Below are 27,231 nucleotides of genomic sequence, written 5' to 3'. Positions count from 1 at the left end.
TAGATCTTTTGGCACATTCTAAAATTACACAGACTCCCTAATTCAATTCTCCTTTGTGATACCTTTACAAAGTGCTGCAATGTAGGAATCCTTGGATCTCTTTAGGAAGCATCTATATAAAGCGAACAGAGCACAGTCATTTGAAGAAATCCACTCCTGGCACTTTAGCTTATTTACCCCGATATTGAAGCAAATAAAAACAATGCTATCCATTTGCTGAATTTATTTAAACAAATCAATTTAGAAATATAGAATTAAACAAAACTTCTGACATGTAAACATACTGCCATGTTCCTGAAACAGATGTTAACACCTGATAAAAGTTAATAATCACTTGTTAGGAAAGCTGTCCATTAATAAGGCCAGTCTTCAGCAAAACTAAAAGCATTTTGTTTCTTTAGCTTTCCTAGTGTGACAATGCAATACTATCAAACCACAGTCAAATATAATAAAGACAAGATTGGATGGACAGATCAGTACCATTGGTTACAGCTGTTAAACAGTTTCATTCTTGGCGCCACAGGAAAACAATTAAGCCAATCACATCGAATAAATCATGGCTTTTTTTCTTTATCACAATTCACTAAGTGATGTTAATTATGGTCCTTGTCAAACACGTTTGGTAAAGGCTATTTACAGTGTACATGGCTGAGCATGCACTATTTATAGTTACAAAGATACCTGCCAGTTTATTACAATAGAATTACACAGTGCCTGAAAATGGTGAAACATCTCACACATCATTTAAATCAATACAGTTTCAAGCAGGAAACGTTCCTTATTTGATCACGACTGCAATAATTACATGAAAATTCTTATAAAAACACGAATCCCCTTCAAGAAATTGATGCATATTCTACGCACTACAGGTTAAGGCAGTAAAAAAATGTATTCCTGATAACTGGAGGTCTTGACAATGTCAATTAAAGCTGTCTGACTTTAGTTTTTCATTCTCCATCATATAATCAAAGTTCTGTCTGTATAACTAGTTTGTGAAAGATTTCATTTTTAAAGTCAAAAAAGTATTAGTAATGAAGAAGAGTTGATGCTGGAAAAAAAGTAATTGCTAGGGAGAGGAAAAAATGTAAGGTGGATTTTGCCTGAAAGTTTTCAAATCATCAACAAGAGCATTATTTGTGAGTCTGAACCTTAAAAGTATAAAACAAATACATATAGTTTACCTTTCTTAACTTAAAATATACTGTACTTTGAACAATTCAAGTAAAGTAAGACTATCAAAAATAACTTCATAAGCCATACAAGTGTCAACTGCATTTTGAATGTTTTAAGAACTTTTTAAAAATTGTAAACTAAACCATGACAGTTTAGTTAAACAAATGATAAATGACTTTTTATTTGCACTTGTGATTTCTTTAATACAAATTGCTACCAACAAATATGTAAAGATATGGCAGATTATGCATTTGATCAAAGCACTTTGATTTAAGCATAAAACAGATTCAAATGGTTTAAGTTCCGTGCATAAGATCCAAGAAGCTGCCTACTAATACGTAGGCAACCCTCTCTCTAATCAGAATCCTTTATTCCTCAGCTGCAGATGAGACAGGGCACAATCTGTTGTAAACAGGGCACTGTTGTAAAACCAGGATAATATTCTTAAATTAAGATTGTTGTTAGATTGAAAAGACTTTCCCCAAGTGTCTTCCAATTCTGCTGACCTCTTAATTTCATAGATTAACTTTCCTTTGATTCCATTTTTACGGTGGTTGTGTTCACAGTTTTGTTTTAAAAATTGGTTTAAATTTATATAAAACTCTGTACATGTTCACAAATTATTGCATAAACAGCATAATCTTCAAGACAGTGTTTGCAAACACATGTCCAATTCAGGAAAAAAAATATTCACGTTTCCCGTCTGGCTTTTTTCTTCTTTTTTATTTGTTTGGGAGATTCCCAACTAGTTTCAGACTTGGCTAAAAGGGGGGAAAAAAAAAAAGAGAGAGAGAAGTTAGGAGGACAGTAAATACTGTTCTGTTTCAAAAATATGAAAGTAGTATCAATAAAAACATGCTTTGAAATCCACTAATGATGCCTCAAATTTTATGTTTACATTTTCAAGTTCTAGTTACATGTTTTTAGGTTATTCTCTGGCTGCCTTCCTCTTTTCCTTTCCTCTGTATTATTTGGTCTAACGATATGGATGATATTTCATCAGTTTTGACCTAGAAAAACCATTGTTTAAAAGACTCAATCTAAGTAATAAAAGTGAAAGTGGGTAAAATGGACACTAAAGGTAGCTAAAGGGAGAAAAAGAGGTGAAAAAAAAGGGCACAGGACAATTTGCAGTCTCAAGAACATGTGCACAGAAAAAGGGAGGGACTGGGCGAGTAAGGGCAGGCATAGCCCTCCTCTGTGTACGTCCTTCGTCACCTATTCTTGCCTGAAGTGACTTCAGCTCCCTGGCCCTCCCAACTGAGGTCCACAAGGGGCCAAGGAATCTAGGCTTTGCAAAGGAGGAAAGGGATGCTGTAATAAGTAATCCATTAGACTTCTAAGACAGTAACACTTATAGACAGTACAGAGAACACCAAAAGAACCAAAAATGAGAATTACTTACTCTGTGAAGGAGGCACACTATTTTGCTTAGTATTCGACTTGGATTTATCTGTTTCTTGTAGCATCGGTGGCACTTGGGAAGAGCTCTTGTCAGAATCCCTTTTTGATAAAATAACAGATGGCTCGGTAGAAATAGCAGGTGGAAGAGTCTTGATAGGCTATTTTGAAATGAAATTATCTTAGATTTTCATAAAAAATTTCAAATAAAAATAAATATCATAGTAATACAAGAGGCTGTATAGCAGTAATATGAACGTGGTTGCCAAATAATTTATCAGCAGAAGCGCTACAACTCATGCCTGCCCTCTAGTGACATATAACCAAATAAGTCTTTATTTACAATATCCGCAAATACAGGTTGGGATAAAAATGGATAAATGTGTAAAATCACAAGATGTTTACTGAATTTCACATAAGAGTGAATAATTCCATTTTCATTAACTTTTACATTTTTCTTTTTCATTACAAGTAACAGGATTTTTTTATGTTTTGGTATTCAATGGTTCTGTCCACTTCCCACTAACTCTCACCTCCTCAAAACCTTTTCATGTGAAGGCAAAAAGAAAATAGCAAATTTCTGAACTACCAGTAGGTGATACTCCCTTTTGTCCTTCTCAAGAGTTAGGGATATCTCAAACAGCAGCAGCAATAGGTTCAGTTTCCTCTCCAAGGAAAAAGATGGCCTCAGATACAGCAGACTATGGCTACTAGTCTTATCTATTAAAGCAACTAGCAAAACTCAGGTCCAAATCGTCAGAGTTTTATTGAGTCTGGTAGTGAAATCATAATGCGTAGGGCCTGAACTCTTGAATCTTCCTTCTCCTCTGCAACCTCAGAGCAGAGAGGTAAACTAACTGATTTGCCTGAATGAGGCCTAACTGTTAATGAATGTTCAGGACAGGTAACAACAGAAACCCCAACACTTACAGTGCCTTGAGGCTGTAATAGATGAGTAAGAGATCATCTCACCCTTTAGCTCTACCTGTGATGATTATTTTGAATATAGAAACAAGGGTAAGTCATGCTTCTCTTGCCCCTTGTTCTTCCAGGCTCCATGGGTTCAAGAAAGCACAACGGGAAAGGAAACAAGAGGAAGATGTGTGTACCCAGGTAACTACTAGGATTCCTTCTTCCTATTTCAGGTATCAGAAGCTACATTTATGTTGCTTGGTTCAACTTTAATAATGTTTCCTGTATTTATTTCATACCCAAAAGTTTTAGTACTCATTTTAAATCTCTTTCCCTCCCCATTCTCTCACTTACCTATATTAAATCACAGAAGGACTCAAATATCCTTTACAAGATGGCTTCTGAAAATGACTTATTAAGTAAAACATCAAAATGTCATATGACCCTTTGCAGTCTTACTATTAAATTTATGTATTTTAAAAAAAAATTAATTTATTTATATATTTTTGGCTGTGTTGGGTCTTTGTTGCTGCACGCAGGCTTTCTCTAGTTGCGGCGAGTGGGGGCTACTCTTCATTGCGGTGTACAGGCTTCTCATGGCAGTGGCTTCCTTGCTGTGGAGCACGGGCTCTAGGTACGTGGGCTCTAGGGTGCAGGCTCAGTAGTTGTGGCGCACGGGCTTAGTTGCTCTGCAGCATGTGGGATCTTCCCGGACCAGGGCTCGAACCCGTGTCCCCTGCATTAGCAGGCGGATTCTTAACCACTGCGCCACCAGGGAAGTCCTATGTATGTACTGAGACTGCATTCTTTTATGTCAGAATACTCTCAGGGAATTAAAAGCATCAAGTCCAAATAGGAAGTATGGTTAAGATTTTTAGTACCAGACTGTTACAAGTTCTTTCTCTTAACAGTAATTCAGGTTCTTGTGTAAAGCTGTCTCATTAAATATGTAAGCTCCATAGAGGCAGAGATTTTTTTGTCTGCTTTGGTCTTTGATGTGTCCCCAGAACCTTAAATAGTGTGTGGCATTGTGGTAGGTTCTCAATACATTTTTTTTTTTTTAATTTTTATTTTATTTATTTATTTTTGGCTGCGTTGGGTCTTCGTTGCTGCGTGCAGGCTTTCCCCAGTTGCGGCGAGCGGGGGCCACTCCTTGCTGCAGCGAGCGGGCCTCTCATTGAGGTGGCCTCCCTCGTTGTGGAGCACGGGCCCTAGGCACGTGGGCTTCAGTAGTTGCGGCACATGGGCACAGTAGTTGTGGTTCACGGACTCTAGAGTGCAGCCTCAGTAGTTGTGGCGCACGGGCTTAGTTGCTCCGCGGCATGTGGGATCTTCCCGGACCAGGGATCGAACCCGTGTCCCCCGAACTGGCAGGCGGATTCTCAACCACTGCGCCACCAGGGAAGCCCCTCAATACATTTTTGAATGAGTATATAAACGAACCGTGCAGAATTTCATGGTCATTCATATTTCTTATATTTCTATATGATATAACTTACCAAGTTAGAAATCAGACTTTAAAGAGCTATGGTCTTTGTGTCACTGGTCTAGACCTTTTGTAAAATGGTCCCTTCTGACATATCAAAATTTTCCACAGATGGCACACAGTTCAAGACACTGTCAGCAAATTTTAAACAAATGTTACATTCTGAGAGGTTGGACCATAGTCACGTTATATTATGTGCACGCTTTTGGGGGAGTGGAACCAGTCACATTTTCTGTAAGGCATCTATCCCTTGTATGCCTAGATATTTAAGAAAAAAATACAGTCTAGTGGCTCTCTCTAGTTTGGCCTCTGATAGTTATGGGACTTGGGCCAACTTATTCAACTTCTCTAAACTCATTTATATAATGGTTTGCCCCTTTCTTGTGGGGTTGTTGTGAGGGCAATTTGGTGTATTTAAAATGTTTAGCATGGGCCTCCATAAAATATTACTATTAATACAATTCTCAAGTCATCAAAATTTTACTTCTTACATATCAGAAAGTTACCTGGCTATTTTTGATGAGTGCTTCAGCTGGATCACTAGTGCTTATGGTCTTCAAAGAAAAAGCTTTTTCCTGTTTTGGACGGACCTTAGAGGTATTCACTGGGAGCTCTTCTCTAATCTCTTTTTCTAATTCTTCTGTGTCCTACAGAGAAAAGTAGTGCATTAGATGATACAAATCACTCATTTTTCTAATTAAAATCTATTTGGTTTATAGTACTACTGTCCAGAAGGTATTCCAAGAAGATAATTTTATTTCAGAAACTGCCCAAACGGCTTAAAAGAGCATAAAAAAATAATTATTCAAAGGATTTTAACCATAGGTACATTTGGAATATACGTTCATCATCCCTGCTTTCCTCAGGGATTTAAATCAACTGTGAATTAAAAAACAACACACTCACATCCCCAAATGGGAACCATTTAATTTACTAAACCAAACAAGTATTTTTTTCCTTTTAGAAAAAGTACACGGGGAATTAGGTGCTACTTTAAGGCTTTAGAAATAGCATTTCACTTAATGACTTCTTCAAGGAATGAAATATTTATACATAAGTGCATTTTCTAGATAAATTAAGCTTACACAGTAAGGAATTTCAATTTTGGCCATGCCAAAACCTAGCTAAGTCAAGGACAAATGCTTACATCAAGGACAAATCTTTGATTTCCCCAAACTGCAGTTTCCTCAACTGTAAAATAAAATTTGTGTAGATAATTTTTATGGTCTTTTCCAAGTTTAAACATTTCCATTCTTAGGTCTTCAAACTTTTTAAAAGACATTACATGCTTAGGTATGTGAAATAAGTATGAATTAGAATATATTAAACAGGACTATCATTGTGAATGGTAAGGAAAAAAAAAAATCCAAAACGTAATCATTTATGCATAGGCTACTCTGTGCTATATACTTTACACAGAACTTCATGGATATCTCATTTAATTCTCAAAGCAACCTATGCAGTTAAGGAACTTGTGCAAAATACAACAAACAAACAAAAAACAACGTAGTAAATGGCAGAACTAAAATGTGAATACAGATCTGACTCTAAAACCTGTATACTTATTCACTATATTTAAAAAACAGATCAAACATTTTTTTAAAAGGAATATCAGAATACCAAAGGAACTTTCACAATTTAATGACCTTTGCCAATTAAGTTGAAATTTAAGGAATACATCTACCCCACAAAATTTCCTTTAAAAGGAACTCACCTAATCTACAAGCCAGAAAAGCAGTATTAGTAAAGGCCATAGTATGAATCACAGAAATCCAGAAAAAGTTTGGCTAAATGGATTTCAGATAGTATTACTAACAAAGTATGGCTATCAATAACATTTCTCATCAGCTAGTTCAGCTAACAAGAAAAGCACACCTACTATATAGTTTTTGTTTTTATGTCCATTGATCTTAGTTATGTTAACCTTAATGCCCACCTATTATTACTGAGAAAAAACTAATATTGATAATGGATTGGTATCATTTATGAAGGGTTGCGCTTCCCACAACAAAAAAGAACTGAACACATACTTCTTTAAAAAGTCACGCAGAAATTTTTTCCAAATAGAATAAGTAGGAAAATTACTATGTAGCCTATCCTCTAGAAATTTTGGTCATCTCCTACATTTAAAGGAATGAAAACAATTAGCCACATGGTTATAAGTAAGAAATAAGATTTTCGTAAGTTGTAATGTAATAGTGATAATGCTTTCAAAAACAAATCCATGCATATTTCTAGTAATCTAGTACATTTGAAATTAAAATATCTTTGTTTTCATCTATATAATGATCTAAAAATACTCTCCCAGATAGGAAAGACCAAAGAAAAGAAAAGGAAAATGTAGAAGTGATATAAATAGAAAGTTTCTGTTAGAAACCAAAAAATCAGGAAAGGATACCAAGTGGAACAGCCAGCAAACTCAGCCAAGGGAAAGACTCCACTTGTTATGCGCATGGTTCCTCTAAATGTGCTAAAATTCTAATTTGCTGAATTCCATTACTCAAAGAATTTCTGTATGTGTGAAATACTGTACCCCCCGTTCCATTTCATCATAATATAAACTAAAATGCATCTGATTTAGAATTTTAGTTATTTGCTTTTGGTTTACACCTTTGATATTTTCTTTAGAGCAATAACATTTTTATTACAGCATGACATATCAAATCTTTAAAACATTCTATGACTTTTCAAATGCTTCTCAAGTAAATTTGATGTCTCACATGGTGTCTTTATAACTCTACATTTTCTTAGCATCTGCAAATTATCTTTTCACAAGTCAGCAGTAGGTGCTTAATGAATGATGTCTGTTGTTTTATACTCTACCTGTGCAGGAGAGTTATCTTCACCTTGCTTCTTCTTTTTCTTTTTTTTCTTTTTAGATTTCCCTGTTGGAAGAGCTCCCTCTCCCTTTTCTTTATCATCATCTGAAACCTGATGTTAAAAGCAAAAATACTGAAGTGAACCAACTGGTTAAGTTTTCATTATTCAGAAAATTATTATGAAATAATTCATTAGGTGCAGTCTTTTTCTCCCAAATTCTAAATAAGAATTAGTAACAATAAAACTGATCTGAAATCACATACTCAAAAAATAACAAAAGTGCATGGAACTTCACTCTTCTATTACGATAAACCCCTTTTTCGTACATCTTCCATCATTCACTACATGATCAATTAGACAGCTGTGCAAACCTTGGTTTTTAAAAACTCGTTTCTTAGGTAATTTATTTTATTTAAACACAGAACTATTTGCATTGAAATTGAACTTGACTCTGTTAAGAGAATGACAAGCTACAGAGTAGGAGTAAATATTTGTAAACCACATATCCAACAAAGGACTTGTATCTAGATTATATAAAGAACACTCAAAATTCAACAGTAAACAAATAAACAAACCAATTAGAAAGTGTGCAAAAGATACGAACAGACATTTCACAGAAGACATTAGAAATGTTCTGTATCTTGACTGTATCAATGTCAATGGCCTGGTTTTGACACTGTACTATGCTTTTGCAAGATGTTACCATTGGGGGACGCTGGGTAAAGGGTACAAGAGATTTTTCTGTATTATTTCTTACAAGTACATGTGACTCTGGGACTTCCCTGGTGGTCCAGTGGGTAAGACTCCGTGCTCCCAATGCAGGGGCCCTGAGTTTGATCCCTGGTCGGGGAACTAAACCCCACATGCAGGCCACAACTAAGAGGTAGCATGCCGCAACCAAGAAGCCCGCATGTGGCAACTCTGAACCTGCATGCCGCAACTAAAAGATCCTGCATGCCGCACTGAAGACCCAGCGCAGCCTAAATAAATAAATAAATAAAATATTAAAAAAAGTACATGTGACTCTATAATTACCTCAAAAGAAAAGGATTAATTAAAAAAATTGAATTTGAGAAGGAATGTCATTGAAAGTAATATTCTGCATGACAAGAATAGCAAATTAGAATTGTTAAATTAGTATGAATGATATTTCTTCACACATACCATATAGCTGAGTTTTCTATGGAAAAGTGCTTTTAGTTTATTCTGTACAGATGACAGCCAAGATTCTTAGACTCTACTTAAAGGGAGAGATGATATAGCTAACTTGCTGTTTCTCTGCTCAGCACCATAGTCATTAGGATGATTTTGGAGGTCTCATGAACCATCAAAGAGTTTACAGAAATTACTAGCAGATGGAAAAACAAAACCAAACCAAATCCTGCACAAATCCTGCTAAACTTAGCTAAGAGACTTTCTGTCCAAGTTGGTTGCTAGTTTTGGAGAAACTTCCACAGAAGTTTTTACCATAGGCTCACAATGATTAAAATGTCATATGAAAAGATGCATCCTCTGAAGGATATTCAGGTCACAAGGACTCTGGTCAGTCTGCTTCTCAGCCAATTTATAATCCATCCATACTGTCTATGGCTGCTTTTGCACTAGTGCATGGCCTTTTAAATAAAAGTTCGCTGACCCCTGCACTAAAATCTCTCCTATCATTAAAATACAAACGACCCCAACAAAACCCTTCGTCATACTACAATTTGCTGTTATCCACTACTTCTCCATCCATACCCAAACCTGCTTAAGAAAAAAAATCTTTTAAAAAAAAATATTTATTTATTTATTTGGCTGTGCCAGGTCTTAGCTGCAGCATGAGGGATCTAGTTCCCTAAGCAGGGACTGAACCCAGGCCCCCTTCATAGGGAGCGTGGAGTCTTACCCACTGGACCACCAGGGAAGTCCCAAGAAAAAAATACCTTATTATTTTTTAACCATCATTTTACTCAACTTACTCCGACTGGCTACTAGTCCAAGGTTTCTAATGAAACTGCTCTAAATTACCAGAGAGCAAATGTCTCAGCCTCTGTGTCCCAGAACTCTCCTCCCTCAGTTTCTTTCACGGGCTTAAAAGTTGGGAGTTCCCCAGATTTCTATGCTTATTACACTGCTCTTTTCAACTCTATAAAATTTTCTACACATTTCACTCACCCTCAAAGTTTTAACAACCATATACTAATAACTTCCAAACACAAATCTTTTCCCAAAGCTTTAACCTGTTGCAACCAACTTTTCTTAGGCCTATCTACAAAACACCTTGCATCTAACACATCCCAAACTGAACCAACCATCTTTCCCCCAATTAACTAGCTTTTGCTTTCTCTGTTGGGAGCACCACTTTCACCATCCCAGTTACCTAAGCTACAATTCTGGAAGTCATTTTTGATGATTCTTTCTCCAATCAATTCTAACCATATGTTCTGTTGATTTTGCTTCAATTTATTTTTCAAATCTGTCCTCTACTCTGTATACCATTCTTACCACTACTGTACAGGACTACTAGAACAACCTCTAAACTGGTATTCCTGCCTTTATTCTCATTATGCCTCCACTCCTTTTTCTACATTAATTGCCAGAGTAGCCAAAACAAAAACAAAACAAACCCAAAGAATCCACAAAAACAAAACAAAAAAACCCCAAATCAAACCAAAACCAACCAAACAAAAACACCAAAAACCAAAAAGCACACCACTTTAGATTAAAATTCTTCCATTATTTATAGGACAAAAATCCAAGTTTTTTTTTTTTTTAATTAATTAATTTATTTATTTATGGCTGCATTGGGTCTTCGTTGCTGTGCACGGGCTTTCTCTAGTTGTGGTGAGCGGGGGCTACTCTTCATTGTGGTGTGCGGTCTTCTCTTTGCGGCGGCTTCTCTTGTTGCACAGCATGGGCTCTAGGTGCGCAGGCTTCAGTGGCTGCAGCACGTGGGCTCAGTAGTTGTGGTTCATGGGCTCTAGAGTGCAGGCTCAGTAGTTGTGGCACACGGGCTTAGTTGCTCTGCGGCATGTGGGATCTTCCCGGACCAGGGCTCCAACCCGTGTCCCCTGCGTTGGCAGGCGGGAAATCCAAGGTTTTAAACATGACATTCAAGGACTTGTAGAACCTGGTTTCTGCTTCCCTTTCCAGTCTCATTTCTGACCACTCTTTGCTACACATTCTGCTTTTACCTCTGGGATGCCTTTGCTAAAACGCCGAAGTGCTTCCATAATACCTAACACATTATAACATTACTTTTATCTTCCAGTGTGCCTGTCTCCCTCCTCTCCTCCCTAACTAGACTGTAGGCTCCTCGAAGGCAGTAATTGTGTCTTGTTTCTCTATTAGCACAATACCTGACCCATGGCAGATGCAATTAATGTCTGTTGAATAATGGCCCTAGTATCTTCAGAGCCTCTTTGACTTTTCACCCTTCTTTCTATAACCAACCAGTAGAAAAGTTCGATCAGTAGCTTATTGTCTCTTGTAAATAACCACTTCCATTTATTTTTCAAAGCTATCAACTTAGTTCATTATCTCCTCCTGATTCATGCAATCAAAATAGTACAAAATAGCCTCCCAAACCAGTCTTCTCATTTTTGTATACCCAGCCTAATTTTTCGTTTTCAAAAAATTTATTTATTTATTTATTTATTCAGGCTGTGCCGGGTCTTAGTTGTGGCACACAGGATCTTCGTTGCAGCATGCAGGATCTTTTTTAGTTGCGGCATGAGTGATCTCTTTATTCTTTTAATATATATATATATATATATATATATATATATATATTTATTTATTTGGCTGTGTTGGGTCTTAGTTGCGGCACGCGGGATCTTTGTTGTTGTGTGCGGGATCTTTGTTGTGGCACATGGGATCTTTTTTTAGGTGTGGCATGCGGGACCTTTAGCTGTGGAATTTGAACTCTTAGTTGTGGCATTTGAACTCCTAGTTGCGGCATGTGGGATCTAGTTCCCTGACCAGGGATTGAACCTGGGCCCCTTGTACTGGGAGTGCGGAGTCTTAGCCACCGGACCACCAGGGAAGTCGCGGCATGCGGGATCTTTTAGTTGCAGCATGAGGGCTCTTAGTTGCAGCAAGCATGCAGGATTCTAGTTCCCAGACCAGGGATCAAACCCGGGCCTCCTGCATTGGGAGCTTGGAGTCGTACCCACTGGACCACCAGGGAAGCTCCCAGCCTAATTTTTCTAACCCTAGCAATGATTAGGTTATCCCTAGTTTAAAAGCTGTCAGTAGGTTCTCATTACTTCTAGAATTCCATAAAAATGTGGCAAGGTATATATATCACTCATTTCATCTATTTATTCATTTACTGAATGTGAAGCATGTTTTGTAGCTCTAGTTTATAGAGCTACAAAAATAAAAACTTCACAGTCCCTTTCTTTAAGGAATGAAGCCTAGAAGGGGAAGACTGACATACAAACAATTGATCCTACCACCAATTGATTCCACACGTGTATTATACCTCTCCACCAAACATGGTACTTTCCTGCCTTGGTCCCTTTTTCATAAGGTTCTCAGTCTTATCTTGCTATGAAGCTTTCCTTAATTTTTCATTGAGAACAAATCTACTCTTCTCTAAACACACTAAAGAGTTGGTAGGCTGTTATAATAATTCTGATGAGGACAGGAATTGTGCGTTTTTTTTCTTATCAGTATATAATAGTGCTTTCCACATAGTAGAATCCTCAATAATTTGTGGAAAGAAGAAACAGTAATAGAGAGAAGGCATGCGGACATAAGATGACTGAAGCAAATATGATTAGAATGTCTCTCTGAAGCAACTCTACCCCTGGATATATTTGTAATACAGAATGTAACCCTTAATAATTCCAGTACAGTTGGTTGCACAGAGAAATAAACATACCCACCAATCCCTTTACTCACTTTTTGATCATCAGGAATTGGTTCCTGGGACTTCTGAAGCGAAGCTCTTTCTTCATCTACCCAATTTCCCCACTCTTCTGCTGGTGCATTCCAATCAGAGCTGGGATCAGCAGAAGACATACCATCTAAAATTTAACAGTGTGAATTAGGCATCTGTCATTTCTGCCAAAAACCCAAAATTCCTTATGTTGAACTAAGCTGTAATTTTAAACTACTGCTCTTCTTCCTCCCAAGTACATTTTAAGAGCTAGGAAAAATACCCAATAACATGACGGTAAAAACCTTTACCCAACTTCTGCTGGGCACATCATATGACTAGATGGAATGTCTAAGAAACTCCAGAAAACTTATGAATTAACCATTTATTCCACTCTCGCTACTTCCTTTATTATCAAAGGAAGTTTATCCCCTGAATTTGCTTTCTTCTCACTGTTTATGTCTAACTTTGTCTAGGACTTGGTCATTTTTTCTGATTCTTTCCCTCAGGGTATAAAATGAGTCAGTCTCTAAGAGTAGTGCCAAAATCATGCTCCTCCCCTCCTTATGAACTGTTTAAGATTAGGTTCTTCTTCAAATTCACCAAGTCATGCAAAATAGTCAACCTCTTCTTTTTCTCCTCTTTTTTAAAAAATACTTTACCTTCTTATATTTTTTCAGATTATTCAATGCTACTTTTATCTTTCCAAAATATGTGAGTCACTTTCAGGGCTTCTATCACCCTCTTCTCAAGATAATTTTTTTTTTTTTTAAGAATAAATTTCTAATCTAGACTTCCAAATTCTTTCACTCTAGGAAGCACTGAATTTTTACCTCCTTTGGGAAGCTATCTCTGGCTTATTCTAAAAGAGAAAAACAATCTTTGGCTTTACCCTGGTTAGATAAGTAGCTCTCAAAATTAATTCTTCCCTCCTCTCCCTGGACATCATACACATCCCTATATACATCTATAATAACTACTTAATGTTAACATAACAGAAGTTGGGCTTTATTTCTAAATGGTTAACAAGTCATTCTAACATTGCTCTTTATTGAAAAAAAATCCAACCTTTTCCCAATTAATGCCAAATGCTACTTTTACCAAATATTAAATTCTTAAATATACACTTCAGTCTGTTTCTGGAATTTCTGTTCCATTCATCTATTCCTGTCATACAAAATATAACTTGTAATACATTTTATTATCTAGAACAACAAATCTGCCTGCATTACTCCTATTTTCTTCACTATTCTTATTTTTCCACATGAATTCTATTATTTTTGTTTAGAGGGGAGGTATTATTATACGACCTCATGAAGACTTTTAAAAAAATCTATGTTTTGGATAAATATATTATGATCTGGGAAAATGCTCATAGAATAAAAATCATAGACAAAATTGCCTGTGCAACATGATCCCAAATTTATAAGAGGAAGAGATAAAAGAAAAGAAAACATTAATAATAGATACATCTTAACAATGGAGTTATAGGAATTTCATCTTATTAAGTACTTATTAAATACTAGAACTTGAGCTAGACAGGTAACAGAGGTACAAAAATGAGTATGAAATAATCCCTCCCCACATGGAGCTCACAGTCTGTCTGCTCAGGGATGAAGATAAGTACAACAATTAAGTACAGAGTGACAGATTCTGTCATGGGAAGTGCGAAAAGGGAGAAGAGGGGCTAAACCAGTAGAGGATGGGGAGAGACTGAAAACATCATAAGCAAGACTTCATGGTCCAGTAGAGGAAAAACATGGAACAAGTGATTACAAGTGTGAAATGTGTTACAAAAAAGGAAGTCCCTTCCTATATTTCTAAATTTACTACCATGAGCAGGTATCCAGAGCCAGTATTACATAGTAACAGCATAGAGGTTAAGAGCATGGACCTCAGAGTCAAACAGACCTATATCTGAATATTGCTCTACCACTTAATAACTATGTGATTTTGGTCAAATGTCTCAATCTTAATTGGCTATGTACCAACTTCATAGGATTGTTGAAAGGATTATATTAGATACATGTAAAGCAGTTCAGAGCAATGCAGTAAGTGCTCAATAAATGGTACCTACTGCTTTTAATGTATCACTGATGACATTAACAATAGAAAGACAGTTTCTAAGCTATCAGGCACACACAATTAAGAATTTATTTCTCACAATCCTGATAAATCTCTCAATAAGGTACACTTGGTTATGTCTTAATGTATAAGTCATTTTCATAAGTAAATATGTATGTAGTATGAGACCTCCGGTACTAGAAGTATGGGACTTCCCTGGTGGTCCGGTGGGTAAGACTCTGTGCTCCCAATGCAGGGAGCCTGGGCTCGATCCTTGGTCGGGGAACTAGATCCCGCATGCATGCCGCAACTAAGAGTTCACATGCCACAACTAAGAAGTCCGCATGCTGCAACTAAAGATCCCGAGTGCTGCAACTAAGACCCAGTGCAGTCAAAAAAAAAAAAAAAAAAAGTATCTAGTAGATGTCTGGAACCAACTGCTCATCTTACACCAAGCATTTATTAACAATATTATTAGGAGATTTGAATGCCAAAGCTGTCAATTGTTTTGCTTAAACCTCACAAATAAGACACCCAGATTTGGTAAATTGCTGTCCATAAGCCAGGTCTCTTAGGGCTTCCTGTCGGAAAAAAACCTTTATTTTGTCAAAAAAAAAAAAAAAAGTTTAAGGAAGTGAATGGGCACTATTTAACATATAAACTCTTTTCTTAATAAATATGGTGGTGGTGGGGGGGTGAGGGATAAAAATCTAGTAAAGTACTCGGTAAAATTATCTTTTTTTGTAAAAGGCTTAAACAGCCATAAAGTTTGAGGAGTAACTGTAGCCTATGTTTCAACTTCTATCAGAACATTAATAGAAGCATAAATCTCTACAGGCTTTATAAAGCTTTATGGTGATTTTTCCACGTTTATTGATTTCAGGTTGGTTTTTATATAATTTTTAAATTAACTGGGATCAAATAAAACTACTCCCCCCTGCCGCCCCTCACCCCCAACCTGTGGGATTTTAGTTCTCCGACCAGGGATCTAACCGGGGCCCTTGGCAGTGAAAGTGCAGAGTCCTAACCAGGGAATTCCCCAAATAAAACTACTTTAAAACAACAGATCTATCAACTAAGCCTAAAAATTGTCACCAGGAGACAACGCATAATTCTTAAGGTTCATGGGCCTAATGAACCTTAGTTTATTAGCACCAAGTATACATATACTTGGTGCTAATAATCTTCTTAGTTTCCTTGAAACTATGTAGTACAGTTTCATTCATAGCATAGTTCCCTCCATTTATAGAGTAATTTCTCATTTCTTAAAATTCTCCCATTAGTTTGCCAAAGTCTTTCCAAAGAGCTTTATTATTAGCTGTCTTTTCAAAATGGTAAGGCATTTGTCTCTCCATTGAACTTGCTTGTGAAACAATGTTTTAGGTTTAAGCATCCCATAGCTATTTTCCTTTTTATCTCAGTAAGAAAATGGTTGTCAGCTGTTTCTGGTCAGAACTTAATTCAGCATTAACTTTAATAAAATAAAACAAATATGTTAGAAAGAATTTCTCCAGTGTTTAAACAGACAATTTACAAATTAACCCCACTGAGTAGACTAATTATGCCCCTAGAAGAATATCATCAATAGCATCACAGCACTTACTGAGTATTTACCATGTATCAGGCAGTGTTCTAAGGGCTTTATAAGTATTATGTCACTTAATCCTCTCAACAAGTCTGTGGGGGAAGAAATATTATATTTACAGATGATGAAACTGAAGCACAGAAAAACAATGAAGCTAAGATTCGAACCCAGGTAGTCTGTCCTCAAAGCCCATGCTCTCAACCCATTCACTATGCTGCCGTTAATTCTTTCACTCTGGTGTGCCAACAAAAACAAAATTCTATTCAAAATCTGACTTTTTACAGGGGTTGTGATGATATTGTTCCTTTATGGTCAAGATAACTGAATGATTAACATCTGTCTTTAAAAAACATTACCTTCTGTACTTTAGCATCTTTAACTTTATTTAAAAATTTTTTTTGGTCTCAATGCACGGCATTCGGGATCTTAGTTCCCCAACCAGGGATCAAACCTGTGCCCCCTCCAGTGGGAGCGCAGAGTCCTACCCACTGGACTGCCAGGGAAGTTCCAGCATCTTAACTTTATATTCAAGTGCTTGGGTAAATTCAATGTCTTTCTGCTAGATAATGATGTTTATGCCTCAAACCAGAGGGTCAGTATATTAATTGTATCACACTGTTAAATGTAAAGATAGTATATATATACTTTGTGGATTAGTAATCTCAAATACTTCATGCATTCTATAAATTTAGAAGGAATAACTAAATTCACTGAGTACCAAAATTAGCGACATTAAAGAAGATAACACAAAAAATAAAATTCACAGAGAAAATGAGGTTAAAGAGTAACTTTGGACTGAAAAGACTGCCAATACAGCATAACAAACAAAAAAGGTGTTCTGATACTTATTACTTAAGTACAGAGTCCCATGGATATGTTTATTTCAGTCTCTTATTTATCAGCCAATTGTGTTTTTCATTATCACAAGAATAAAAAGATAAAAGTAGAGCTATTCTTTCCAAGCAGGGAAGCCTAGAGCCCTGTTTGCTCCATTTTCCTCAGCTTCAACCCACAGCTGCCCAAGACACCTCAGTGCTATTTTCTTACAATCACTCCTCAATTCTATTTTGCACGTAGCAGATCATTCTTCCCGAAGTACAGACCGTTTCCTCCCCCGCCCCCCCACAAAACAGTGCTTTCACATCCTTGTAATACTTTGTATTTATCTGCTACTTTATAATTTTCCAAGAGCTTTCATGTTCATTCCCTCATTAAAACCTCATAACACTCTATGGAAGCAGATATGAAAGATTATTTGCTCTGTTTTACAGGTCAATTAATCTAGATTCCAAGATAAGTGACAAAGTCCAAGACATATGAGGTACTACGCTTTAAAGTCAGGACTAGAACTGGGATCTACCTTCTGAACTAGTACTCTGACCCTGGCTCCCTAATATTTAGCCAGCAATTCAAGGCTCTTCACAATATGGTCCTTCTTAATATACCTTTCCAACCTCACCTCCCTCAACTGTGCTTCAACTAATCTAACAGAGACTAGTCTAAGACTAATCTTTGGATTGTGTTGCAAGCATACCTTCATGATTACAATCATCATCGAGGCTGTACCATGCAGTGGTTAAGAACATGAACTCTGGGGGCCAGACTACCAAAGTTTGATACCAGCTCCTCCACTTAACTGTGTGGCTGGGGAAAATTAGATAACTTTTCTTTACCTCAGTTTCTTCAACTGGAAAGTGTGGGAAAAAAATAATACCTACCTCACAGAATTGTACTAAACAAGCTAATAATATGCATAAGACTTAAACCATCTAGATCAGTGCCTGGCACAGTCAGGTGTTTGCTTTTATTATCATTATTACTATTGAACACCTGTGTATAAAACACTGCACTAGGTACTGAGGATAAGGAAAGTCAATGAGAGTTCCTGTTTCCAGAGGGTTTTGAATTCTAAGATTTAAGGTTGTGGGGGAAAAAAAAAAAATCTGTCTTTTTTTTTTTTAAATGAAGATGGTATGAACTTTCTGAACATAAAAACCATATTCTTCTTTTTCCCTTCCTCTTTTTTTGTGACTCTTGCCTTTAACTTTCCTATGCTTCTACTGGAAATTAGACTAAGAAAATGGTTTTCTACCAATATAAAAACGTGCATACCTCATGAATTCAAAGCCATTCCTGTATATTCTATTTACTCTATTATATTAAAACTAGGAAAAGAAATAGAACATTCATTTAAAACAATTTAAAAACTAGACAAACTACAGAGCAATTATAAGAAAACTTCATGTTTAAATATTGCCTCAATCATGAAAAGTGAATTTAGTTTTAATTCTACAGGTATTCAATAGTCAGTTTACAAGTAGTACACATTTGGTATTAAACTATATTACTATGACCTAAAAGGTGAAAAATTAGGATTAAAATGAAAACATAAAGCATGAATTAGGGTGCTAGAAAGAAAATTCTGAAAACAAAAACAAAAACAAACTGATAATTTTTAAAAGGACATACTTAACCCAGACCATTCATCATCGATATAGGGTTGATTACGGCTAACATCCCACTGATAATCAGAAGTGGTAGACTGAGAAACTGGCTCAGCAGTAGACCCTTAAATGAAAACGAATGCAATAAAATTAAAAATGGAATTTTCTGCTGATGTTTCATAACAATAGTTCTATACTTTGCACACGAAGACTTAATTATTTTTTATTTCTCCTAAAAGGAAAACTGCAGACATTAGAAAAAGAGTTAAGATAAAGAAAAGCAGAATTGAGGGTAATTTTAGTTTAAGCATGATAATCACTGGATTGAATTCACTGATCAGAAATATATTTTTTCCCTAGTAGCAATCCATTAGATTTTGCCTTTTATAATATATACTTCAAACCGGGTATCTACAAATTTCAAGAAGTCAAAGAAAGTTGTTTTATTTTTCTTCTTCATGAAAAATAATAAAGCATAAAAGAAATACTGGAAATTTCAGGGTATGCCTATATCCTTAGAACCCTGAAGGACACAACTAGAAAATGTCTGAGCTTGCTAGAACCTTCTGCCTAAGAAAAAATAAAAGAAATAGATGACTATCTAGAGAGGTGAGGCAGAAAGAAGCCAAAGAGAATAAGACAGTTGTGCTGGTGGTTTAGAGACCAAGGTAAGTTCAAGTGCACTTAAAAACAAGAGAATATTATCGTCTAAATTTTTTCTGTTTTTACTTTTTTGGGAGGTGGGGAATAGATGGGGTAAGTGGGGTCACACAGTCCTTTAGCAATATGATGAAAGCTGTGGTTGGACTACTGTCCAGGACTTACACAAAATTTTGCATATAGTTTTTGGGGCATATAAATTAAAAGATGCCAGGTCAAAAATCCTTGGCTCTATAGCCATAAATTCGTTTTAGAATAGAAATGTAAAGCAGTGGTTTTCCATCAGGTATTTATATACCCCAGACCTTCTGAATCAGAATTTGCACATGTTTTGGAGTCCTTCTTAGGTGACTGTGATATTCACTTTGCATTCAGAGCCACTGATAAAGAAAGGGTTAAGAAGAATACCTGTTAGTATAAAAGACACTTCCCCTCACAAAAGTCCTTACTCACTTACAAATTTTCACTTGGTTATAGATGATCTTACTAGCCTTCCACTAATATGCTTGAAATATACTCAAAACAGTTATATATTTTAAATATAAATTTTGACAAATGGAGTAACCCTATAAAATTCATATATAAATAGCACATTAGCTGCTTAGAAAGACTACAGTAACACTGTTGCTATTTCTTTAGCAGCTTTCTCTGAATATATGAATAGAATAGCATCTGTGTTGTACAAAGTCACCAAATGAAGGAAGAAATTAACTTGTATCTCTGGAACTAAAATGTAGCCTATGAGACCAAGAGTTGGCAAACTACAACTCATAGGCCAAATCTAACCATCCCTTTTTTGTATGGCCCATGAACCAAGAACAGTTTTTACATTTTTAAATGGTTGAAAAAAAAAATCAAAAGAACAATATTTCAGAATCAGACACACTCATTTGGTTTATGTATTGCCTCTAGCTGCTTTCCTGCTACAATGGCAGAATTAAGTAGTTGCAACAGAAGACAGTATGGCCCACAAAGCCTAAAATATTTGCTATTGGGCCTTTTACAGAAAAAGTTTGCTGACCTCTATTCTAGACTAGGTGACTCCAGACACTGTGGAACTACAAGATTAGTACTGGGTCCATGAATTTCAACGTGAACCAAACATTACAAAACTAAATGTGTCCCATGTTTATGTAGTATTTGTTAAGTATATATAGCGTCTATATTATTAATAAAAGGCATATCCATGTAAGTAATGCTGAATTATAGTAGTTTAGTAGTAATAATGAATTTTCTAACTCAACAGATACTCAGAGGGTCCACATAACCCGAAAGCTATAAACTCATGATGAATAAGGGCAGACAGAAATAAAATGCCAAACTGCAAGTAGGATTATGGTAGGGGTAAACTAGTAACAGAAGAGTGTCATGACCTTGAAGGGAAGGCCTTCTATTTGCATTCGTCTGTGTGCCAACACACTTTCAGTTAAGTTAGGCCACAGAATCTTCCGATCTCCACCACAGAAAGGAACTAAGCCACCTGCAGGTAAGAATTTAGGTGTTTCTTTATTAAGGCCTCTGCTACTTTATACTGTATATCTATAATTTATGTGGATAGCAGTACTTGACTCTGATTATTTTTTCAAATAGCAAGTGCTAAAATTAAACAAATTTTTTGGTTAACTAAATGAAAGACTGTTTTCACATACCAGAAACAGCAGAGTTAAGTGTGAGAGATGCAAAAGAAGCAGAATTCTGTTCAGAGGTATTCATTCCCCTATCCACACTAGACCAAGCAGCTGTTAAAATAAAGAACGTCACTTGGAACCTTCAATTTGCAATGAAACTTGAAAGATACGTACAGATTTATAATTATGATAATAATATTTAAAGATACCCTTAGAAATCAGAACCACCTAATATGGCAATAGCTACCATTTATTGAACGTCTATTATGTACTGGGCTCTTTACACCAACTACTTCTAATCCTTAGGGCAGCCCTGCTAGGCAAAGTGTCAGAGCAGTTAAGTGACCTGCTGACAGAAAACACCCGAGCCATGACTGGAACTTAAACCTACTTTCCAAGCCCATGTTCTTTCTCTACTATAGCAAGCTACCGGATCATCTACCACAATTAAGCTACCAGTTTGCATCAGGCACTGAAACTTGGTACTTCACACTCATTACAGCCAATCCTTACAACTACTTGAATATGGGATTCACACAGGTTAAATAACTAGCCTAATATCCATACAAGTTTGTATGTGGAAAAATAGGGATTCATACCAAATAGGTCTGTCTGAACTAGGAACAAGCTCATTCCACTACACCATGATATCTTCTCAACATTTTAAAGCAATTGCCTACTTACGTATGAGTATTTTAAGGAACATATATACATCCATGAGACAAGTCACATCTGTCTCTTCTCAGTAACTCACTGCAAACCTCATTTAATATAGTTCCCTTTCAATTTCAATAAAGGTCCTAATCCATCTAGGCAGGAACTCTAATCTGCTGCTTTAAGTTTGTCTACAGCAACACTAAGCAAGTACTACCAACTAATTTATGTACTAATTATGAAAATGCTACATAGGTTTTATAAGTAAATTGCAGATATCTCAAAAGGTCATGGTTCTTAAGATTACTTGATAAAATTTGACCATTTCTTTTATTAAGTGTGAAAGGATGCTTTATAGCATAGAAATTTATGCTTTTATTACTGCTGAAAACGAGGCTAGGAATTTAGGGATTGTCTCTTCTTCCAAACAAATTTTGATATTTCTATACAATTTTTGGACATTGTAGGGGAAGAGGGGAGAACAAGCTGAAGAACAATATTAGCAAATGATATAGAGTCTGCTTCTTAGGGATGTTAGCCAACATGAGTTTTTCTAAGCTTAAAAGTGATGGGAAAAGCAAGTAACATGCGAAGAAACAGTTCTTTCTGCTTAAACACTAAAAACTCTGTAATGTCTACTGCTCCCCCAGACTAAAATAAACCAAGCAAAACCTATCTGCAACAAGCACAACAGAAAAGATTATATGTTTAATGCACAAGGAATTACAACTTAAAGCACAAAAAACATAGGCCATTACACAAATGGGCAAAGAACATGAATAGACAATTTACAAAAGAAACAGAAATGATCAAGAAAGTTGTGAAAAACACTCAACCTCATTAGTGATTTTAAAAAGTTAACCAAAACAATTTATGTATTTTTTCCTTATCAAATTAGAAAAGATTAAAAAAATAAGAATACTCAACCTTGGTAAGCATATGATAAATGGCACTCATACTGATGCTGACAGGATAAATTAGAACTCTCCTAGAAAATACTTTGACAACATGTCGTAGAGCACTGTAAACATTCATATTTCCTTTAATCCAATAATATCACTTCCAAGAATCTAACCTAAAGAAATAACCCCCAAACAAATATATTCAATACAACGTCATTTACATTTCTTTAAAAAAAGAAGTTATTTCTCTGATAATACGGGAATAGTGAAATAGTTTATGCTATGCTTACACAATGTATCACATGGTCATTAAATAAAATACTTACAGAAAGTAAAGAAAATGTTTGAGGCACAATATTAAGCGAGGGAGGAGGAACACAAAAATGCATGTATGATTTGGATTGTGTAAAAAAACCAAAATGAAACCTACAGAATTGTACACAGGAAAAAAAAAAAAGGACCGTAAGGAAATGTAAAAAACAGTGGTTGTCACTGGGTAATGTGATAACAGTGGGTTTTTCCTTCTCTTTTTGCAGTTTTCCATATTAAATATGGATTTCTTTTCTATAACACATGCACACACAAACACAACTGAAATTCAGTTGCTTTTAACTCGATGGCTCTCAACAGAAATAAGCTTCTCACTACTAGTCTTTATCTTTAGAATCCAGGGGAAAAATTAATTACAAACAGGCATTTTGTAGACTGTAAAATAGTATATAAATTGATGCTATAAACTGTACCTCCATTTACTATTTTTATTTAAACTCAATAGTAGAACTGTTGAAATTAATCAAAAAGTCTGCTCACACATTACTCTTATTACATCACTAAAAATACACAATTATATCAGTTAGCTAAACTGATAATCAAATGTGATAAAAGCAAGTGAAAGAATTAAATAAAGAGTAAATAATAAATGCTATTATTCACTTATTTAGTTCCCATTTTGCTCCATGTGAAGGATCTGAGATGAGTTAATCTATATTCTTTCTGTATAGCATGACTAATTTTTCTACTAATGGATCTGTTTTTCATTCTTGGAAAATTTTAAATGTACCAGATAGGCATTTTAAACAAACTTAAAATTTTCTAACAGTTCTTACCAATGCCAGAAAATATTGATCGGTCACTCCAACTCCTTCCCCAGTCTTTTCCATTTGCATTAGCATCTCCACTGTCTTGACCCCAAGCAGATGGTTCGGTTTTCCTCTTGCCTGCAGAAGCAGGTGAAACAGAGTTCCACTTCTCCTCACCTGCACTGATCTGTGAGGAGAGTTTTACAGACTTTTCATTCCAGCCTCCTCCATTTACAGTGAGGTTTTCATTCAATCCTGAAGAAACTTAAAGAAAAGAAAATAAAGATTAAAAATGGATACACGACTCCTTGTTAAAACTGGGATATTTTCAAGTTTCTATAATTGCTTGATTTATATCTATATTTTTATTTATCCTCTAAATAGCTCAAGCTTTAAAGATAAAATGAAGAATTTAAAAAGTGACATGACCACCATGGATGACTGTTAATTTAAAAACTACGAGTAGGTTTGAACTTAATATATATACTAATAATGTTTTCAAAAGCAGACTGACTTGCTCAAAAGAAGTACAAAGAAGAAAACACATATTCTGGTATACTCAGAATACTCACCCACTAAGAACATAAAGACTTCTCCTTAGTTACATGCTCTTTCCTTAAATATTTATATATATATATATATATACACATATATATATGTATATATATATATATATATATATATAAAATGTATAAGGCAGTGATTCTAAAACCTGGCTGCACATTAAAATCAAATGAAAAATTTCTTAAAAGTAGACACTGGAGCCTCAGCCCAAACCAATCAAAATCAGAATCTCTAGGGATAGAGTCCAGGCATCAGTATGTTTGTGTGTATACATTTATATGCAGGTATATGTACACATGTGTATGTATGTATCTGTGTTGTGTATATATATACACACATACACAAATACACATAGGTGTGTGTAAGTACATGTTTCTTTTTATATACGTGTGTGGTTTTCTAAGCTTCCTAGATGGCTGTAATGTGTAGCCAGGATTGAGAACCATGAGAATGAAGGAAGCTGACAGTGTTAAGAACAAGCCTGAAACGAGAAGGTGCTTCTTCATTTGTGAATTTACGTTTTACTACACTTAAGTTTTTAGGTAAGGTATATCACTCTCTACTTAATTCAATCTTTATCATAAACTAGTAAATAAAATATATTTTCTATTTGTGGAGTACTGCATAACTCTATACTATAGTCCATTTATTATGAAATATTTGATACTGTTCAGGAAGCAGTTTAGAAGATTATAGGTATTAAGGCTTCTTATTTAATTTCAGGGGTAAAGTCTTTTATCCCATATATGCCTATATCAAACCCAAGTCCGGAAAAAAAAAAATCTTTTTCTCTATTAGCTTAAACAATGCAAGCAAGAATCAAAATTGCATATAAACTATTAACTAAAAGAATGTTTTTACATATAGGGGAGAGGAAGAAACAACCAGAATATACCAAAGACTGTTAGAAGTGGGAGTGATTTTTCTGTTTATCTATTTTCCAAAATCTCTGAACTGTGATTATGTTACTTTAGTAATTAAAATCATTTCTAAGCCTTTTTTTTCTTTCTGTGTCGTTCATGTGAGGAAAGAGACATACATATAAGTTTCTATCTTGATGGGCCTTCAATTTAAGTTACATGTAATTTCTCTCACCCTGAAGTGTAGAATCTCCTTTTCCAGACTTAAAGTTGCTAACTTGAACATTTAGATGAGAATCACCTGGTTGAAATAGAAATAAAATTTATTTAATACTAAATAGGCCACTATGCACATTAAGTTAGGAGTAACATATAAGTTTTACTAATTATTTATAATAAACTGCTCCTTTAAGTACTAAAGTCTTACACTAGAAAAGAGTCACTTTTTACTCACAACATATTTCACATGTTCTTAAGGAACAGAGTTCTCTAGTTATCATATTCTTAGTCGACTAAAATGCCAAAAAGGGACCTGGAAAACTGCCCAAGTATATATAGAGTCTCCTGTTCTACAATGGTTATCAAGATTCTTTAAAGTAGGAATTGGAGAACTGGGCTCTGTAATTGGATTCAACTTTGCCACCTCTCAGCAATACCAGCTAGGTGCCTTTTCAACACTCCTGGAAGCAAACACATCAGCTTAGAAGAATTCTGCCAATAGTTGGAGCAGGACTTAGGAAATATGGCAAGCGGTAAGACTATATGTTATAACAAAGATACTATTTCTCTGACACTGAAAAGCATAATGATCACAATGTATCAAAAACCCAGCATGACACAGGATTCTGCTAGCAAGGAAGGCATGCACAAGACAGTGAAAAAGAGTCACCAACAGAAACACTACAGCATGGCTAATATGTGACAGTGAAAATGGATAAGCAGAAGTCACTGCTGTACCACAGCAATAAATTCCACCACATCATCAAGCAAAAAAGTAAAAGACACCAAGGCCAAGACAGAGGTTTGGAGACAAGTGGGAGGTGCTAGCAATTAATGAAAAGGTGAAGGAGGAAAAGTCAATGCCTGAAGCAAGATGAACAGCATCACTCTGTAGACTGATGTTTCCAGGGTAAAAATGATGGCAATGTAAGAACTACCAAGAAGCCATCAGTATTGGATAGTTTGAACATTTGAAATACTTGGGAAGAACATTAGCTCAATAATGTTTGCAGTTCCAGTCTAGCTTTATCAAACACCTATAGCATTCTCAAAAAGTTGGGGTGATAAGAAATCCAGATAGAACCTGCATTATCCAGAACATGCTTGTTTCATCTTGGAATGAAAAGAATGGTGACAAGTCATTTCATTTAATGAATGTCCACTATAAGAAATGGAGATGTTAGGGAGTTGGGGCAAAGCAATACACGTGAGAAAAAAGCAGCAATCATTTTCTCATGTGACAAAGCAGAAAGGCAATTTAATTTAATAGGCCATTCATTAGGCAGTATGTAACAAGTAACACTGCTGGTATCAGGTAAACCAATACGTGGTCCACAGTGCTCTCACGAAGAAGGGTATATCAGCACAATGATGTAAGCAGTTCAAAATAGCCAGATTTTGATGTAATGATATTTTGTACATCTGATTAAAAGGAGTTGGATTTGATGTATCACTCTTATGTTCCACTAATATACCTTTATTCTTCTTGGAACCAACAGGAAATGATGCAGTTGTAACTTGCTCGGTGGTAACTGTGATGGTATTTTCTATCCCAGGGATAGTTGAATCCAATGAACCAGAATCAGACTGCACCTTATCACGTTTACGCTGCTGTCGTTTCTCTCTGTGACTAATTTTAGTTTCCCAGGCTCCTGACATAGCCCCAGAAAAAAAAACGTTATTCAGTAAGGGGAAGACAAAAAAGTTGTAGTTTTGGGGGGAAAACATGGTGGGGCATCTGAAGTATCATGATAAATTTAGATATTAAACTAAAAACCAAGAGTGCTGATTATACTAATTTATCCTATGAATTTATTCTAATCTCGCTGTTTTAGGCAGCTAACTGCCATTATTTATTCTGGTAATTTTTATCAGATCTGTCATCTATGGTTTAGAAAAAATTGATGTAAGTTATC

General features: G+C 35.6%; 1 protein-coding gene across 4 annotated transcripts in view; it reads right to left on the bottom strand.

The window, feature by feature from the left end:
* Positions 1–208: 208 nt before the first annotated feature.
* MTDH (metadherin) overlaps positions 209–27,231 on the bottom strand; it is a 53,919-nt gene continuing 26,896 nt past the window's right edge. The window contains exons 4-12 of one of the 4 annotated variants that reach the window (XM_061171644.1): positions 26,791–26,967; positions 25,332–25,397; positions 23,700–23,936; positions 18,775–18,873; positions 12,680–12,804; positions 7,796–7,903; positions 5,479–5,619; positions 2,579–2,735; positions 209–1,934 (exon numbers count right to left, since the gene is read on the bottom strand). In XM_061171644.1, the coding sequence (XP_061027627.1) occupies positions 1,864–1,934; positions 2,579–2,735; positions 5,479–5,619; positions 7,796–7,903; positions 12,680–12,804; positions 18,775–18,873; positions 23,700–23,936; positions 25,332–25,397; positions 26,791–26,967 (1,181 nt within the window). In that variant the 3' untranslated portion in view covers positions 209–1,863. The remainder of the gene's footprint in view (positions 1,935–2,578; positions 2,736–5,478; positions 5,620–7,795; positions 7,904–12,679; positions 12,805–18,774; positions 18,874–23,699; positions 23,937–25,331; positions 25,398–26,790; positions 26,968–27,231) is intronic. The other 3 variants (XM_061171646.1, XM_061171645.1, XM_061171647.1) reach the window with 3 other exon arrangements.

Source organism: Eubalaena glacialis, chromosome 17 (genome assembly GCF_028564815.1).
Source record: "Eubalaena glacialis isolate mEubGla1 chromosome 17, mEubGla1.1.hap2.+ XY, whole genome shotgun sequence".
Lineage (NCBI taxonomy): Eukaryota > Metazoa > Chordata > Mammalia > Artiodactyla > Balaenidae > Eubalaena > Eubalaena glacialis.
The sequence above is the reverse complement of the archived record's forward strand: the minus strand, read 5'-3'. Positions and strand labels throughout refer to the sequence as shown.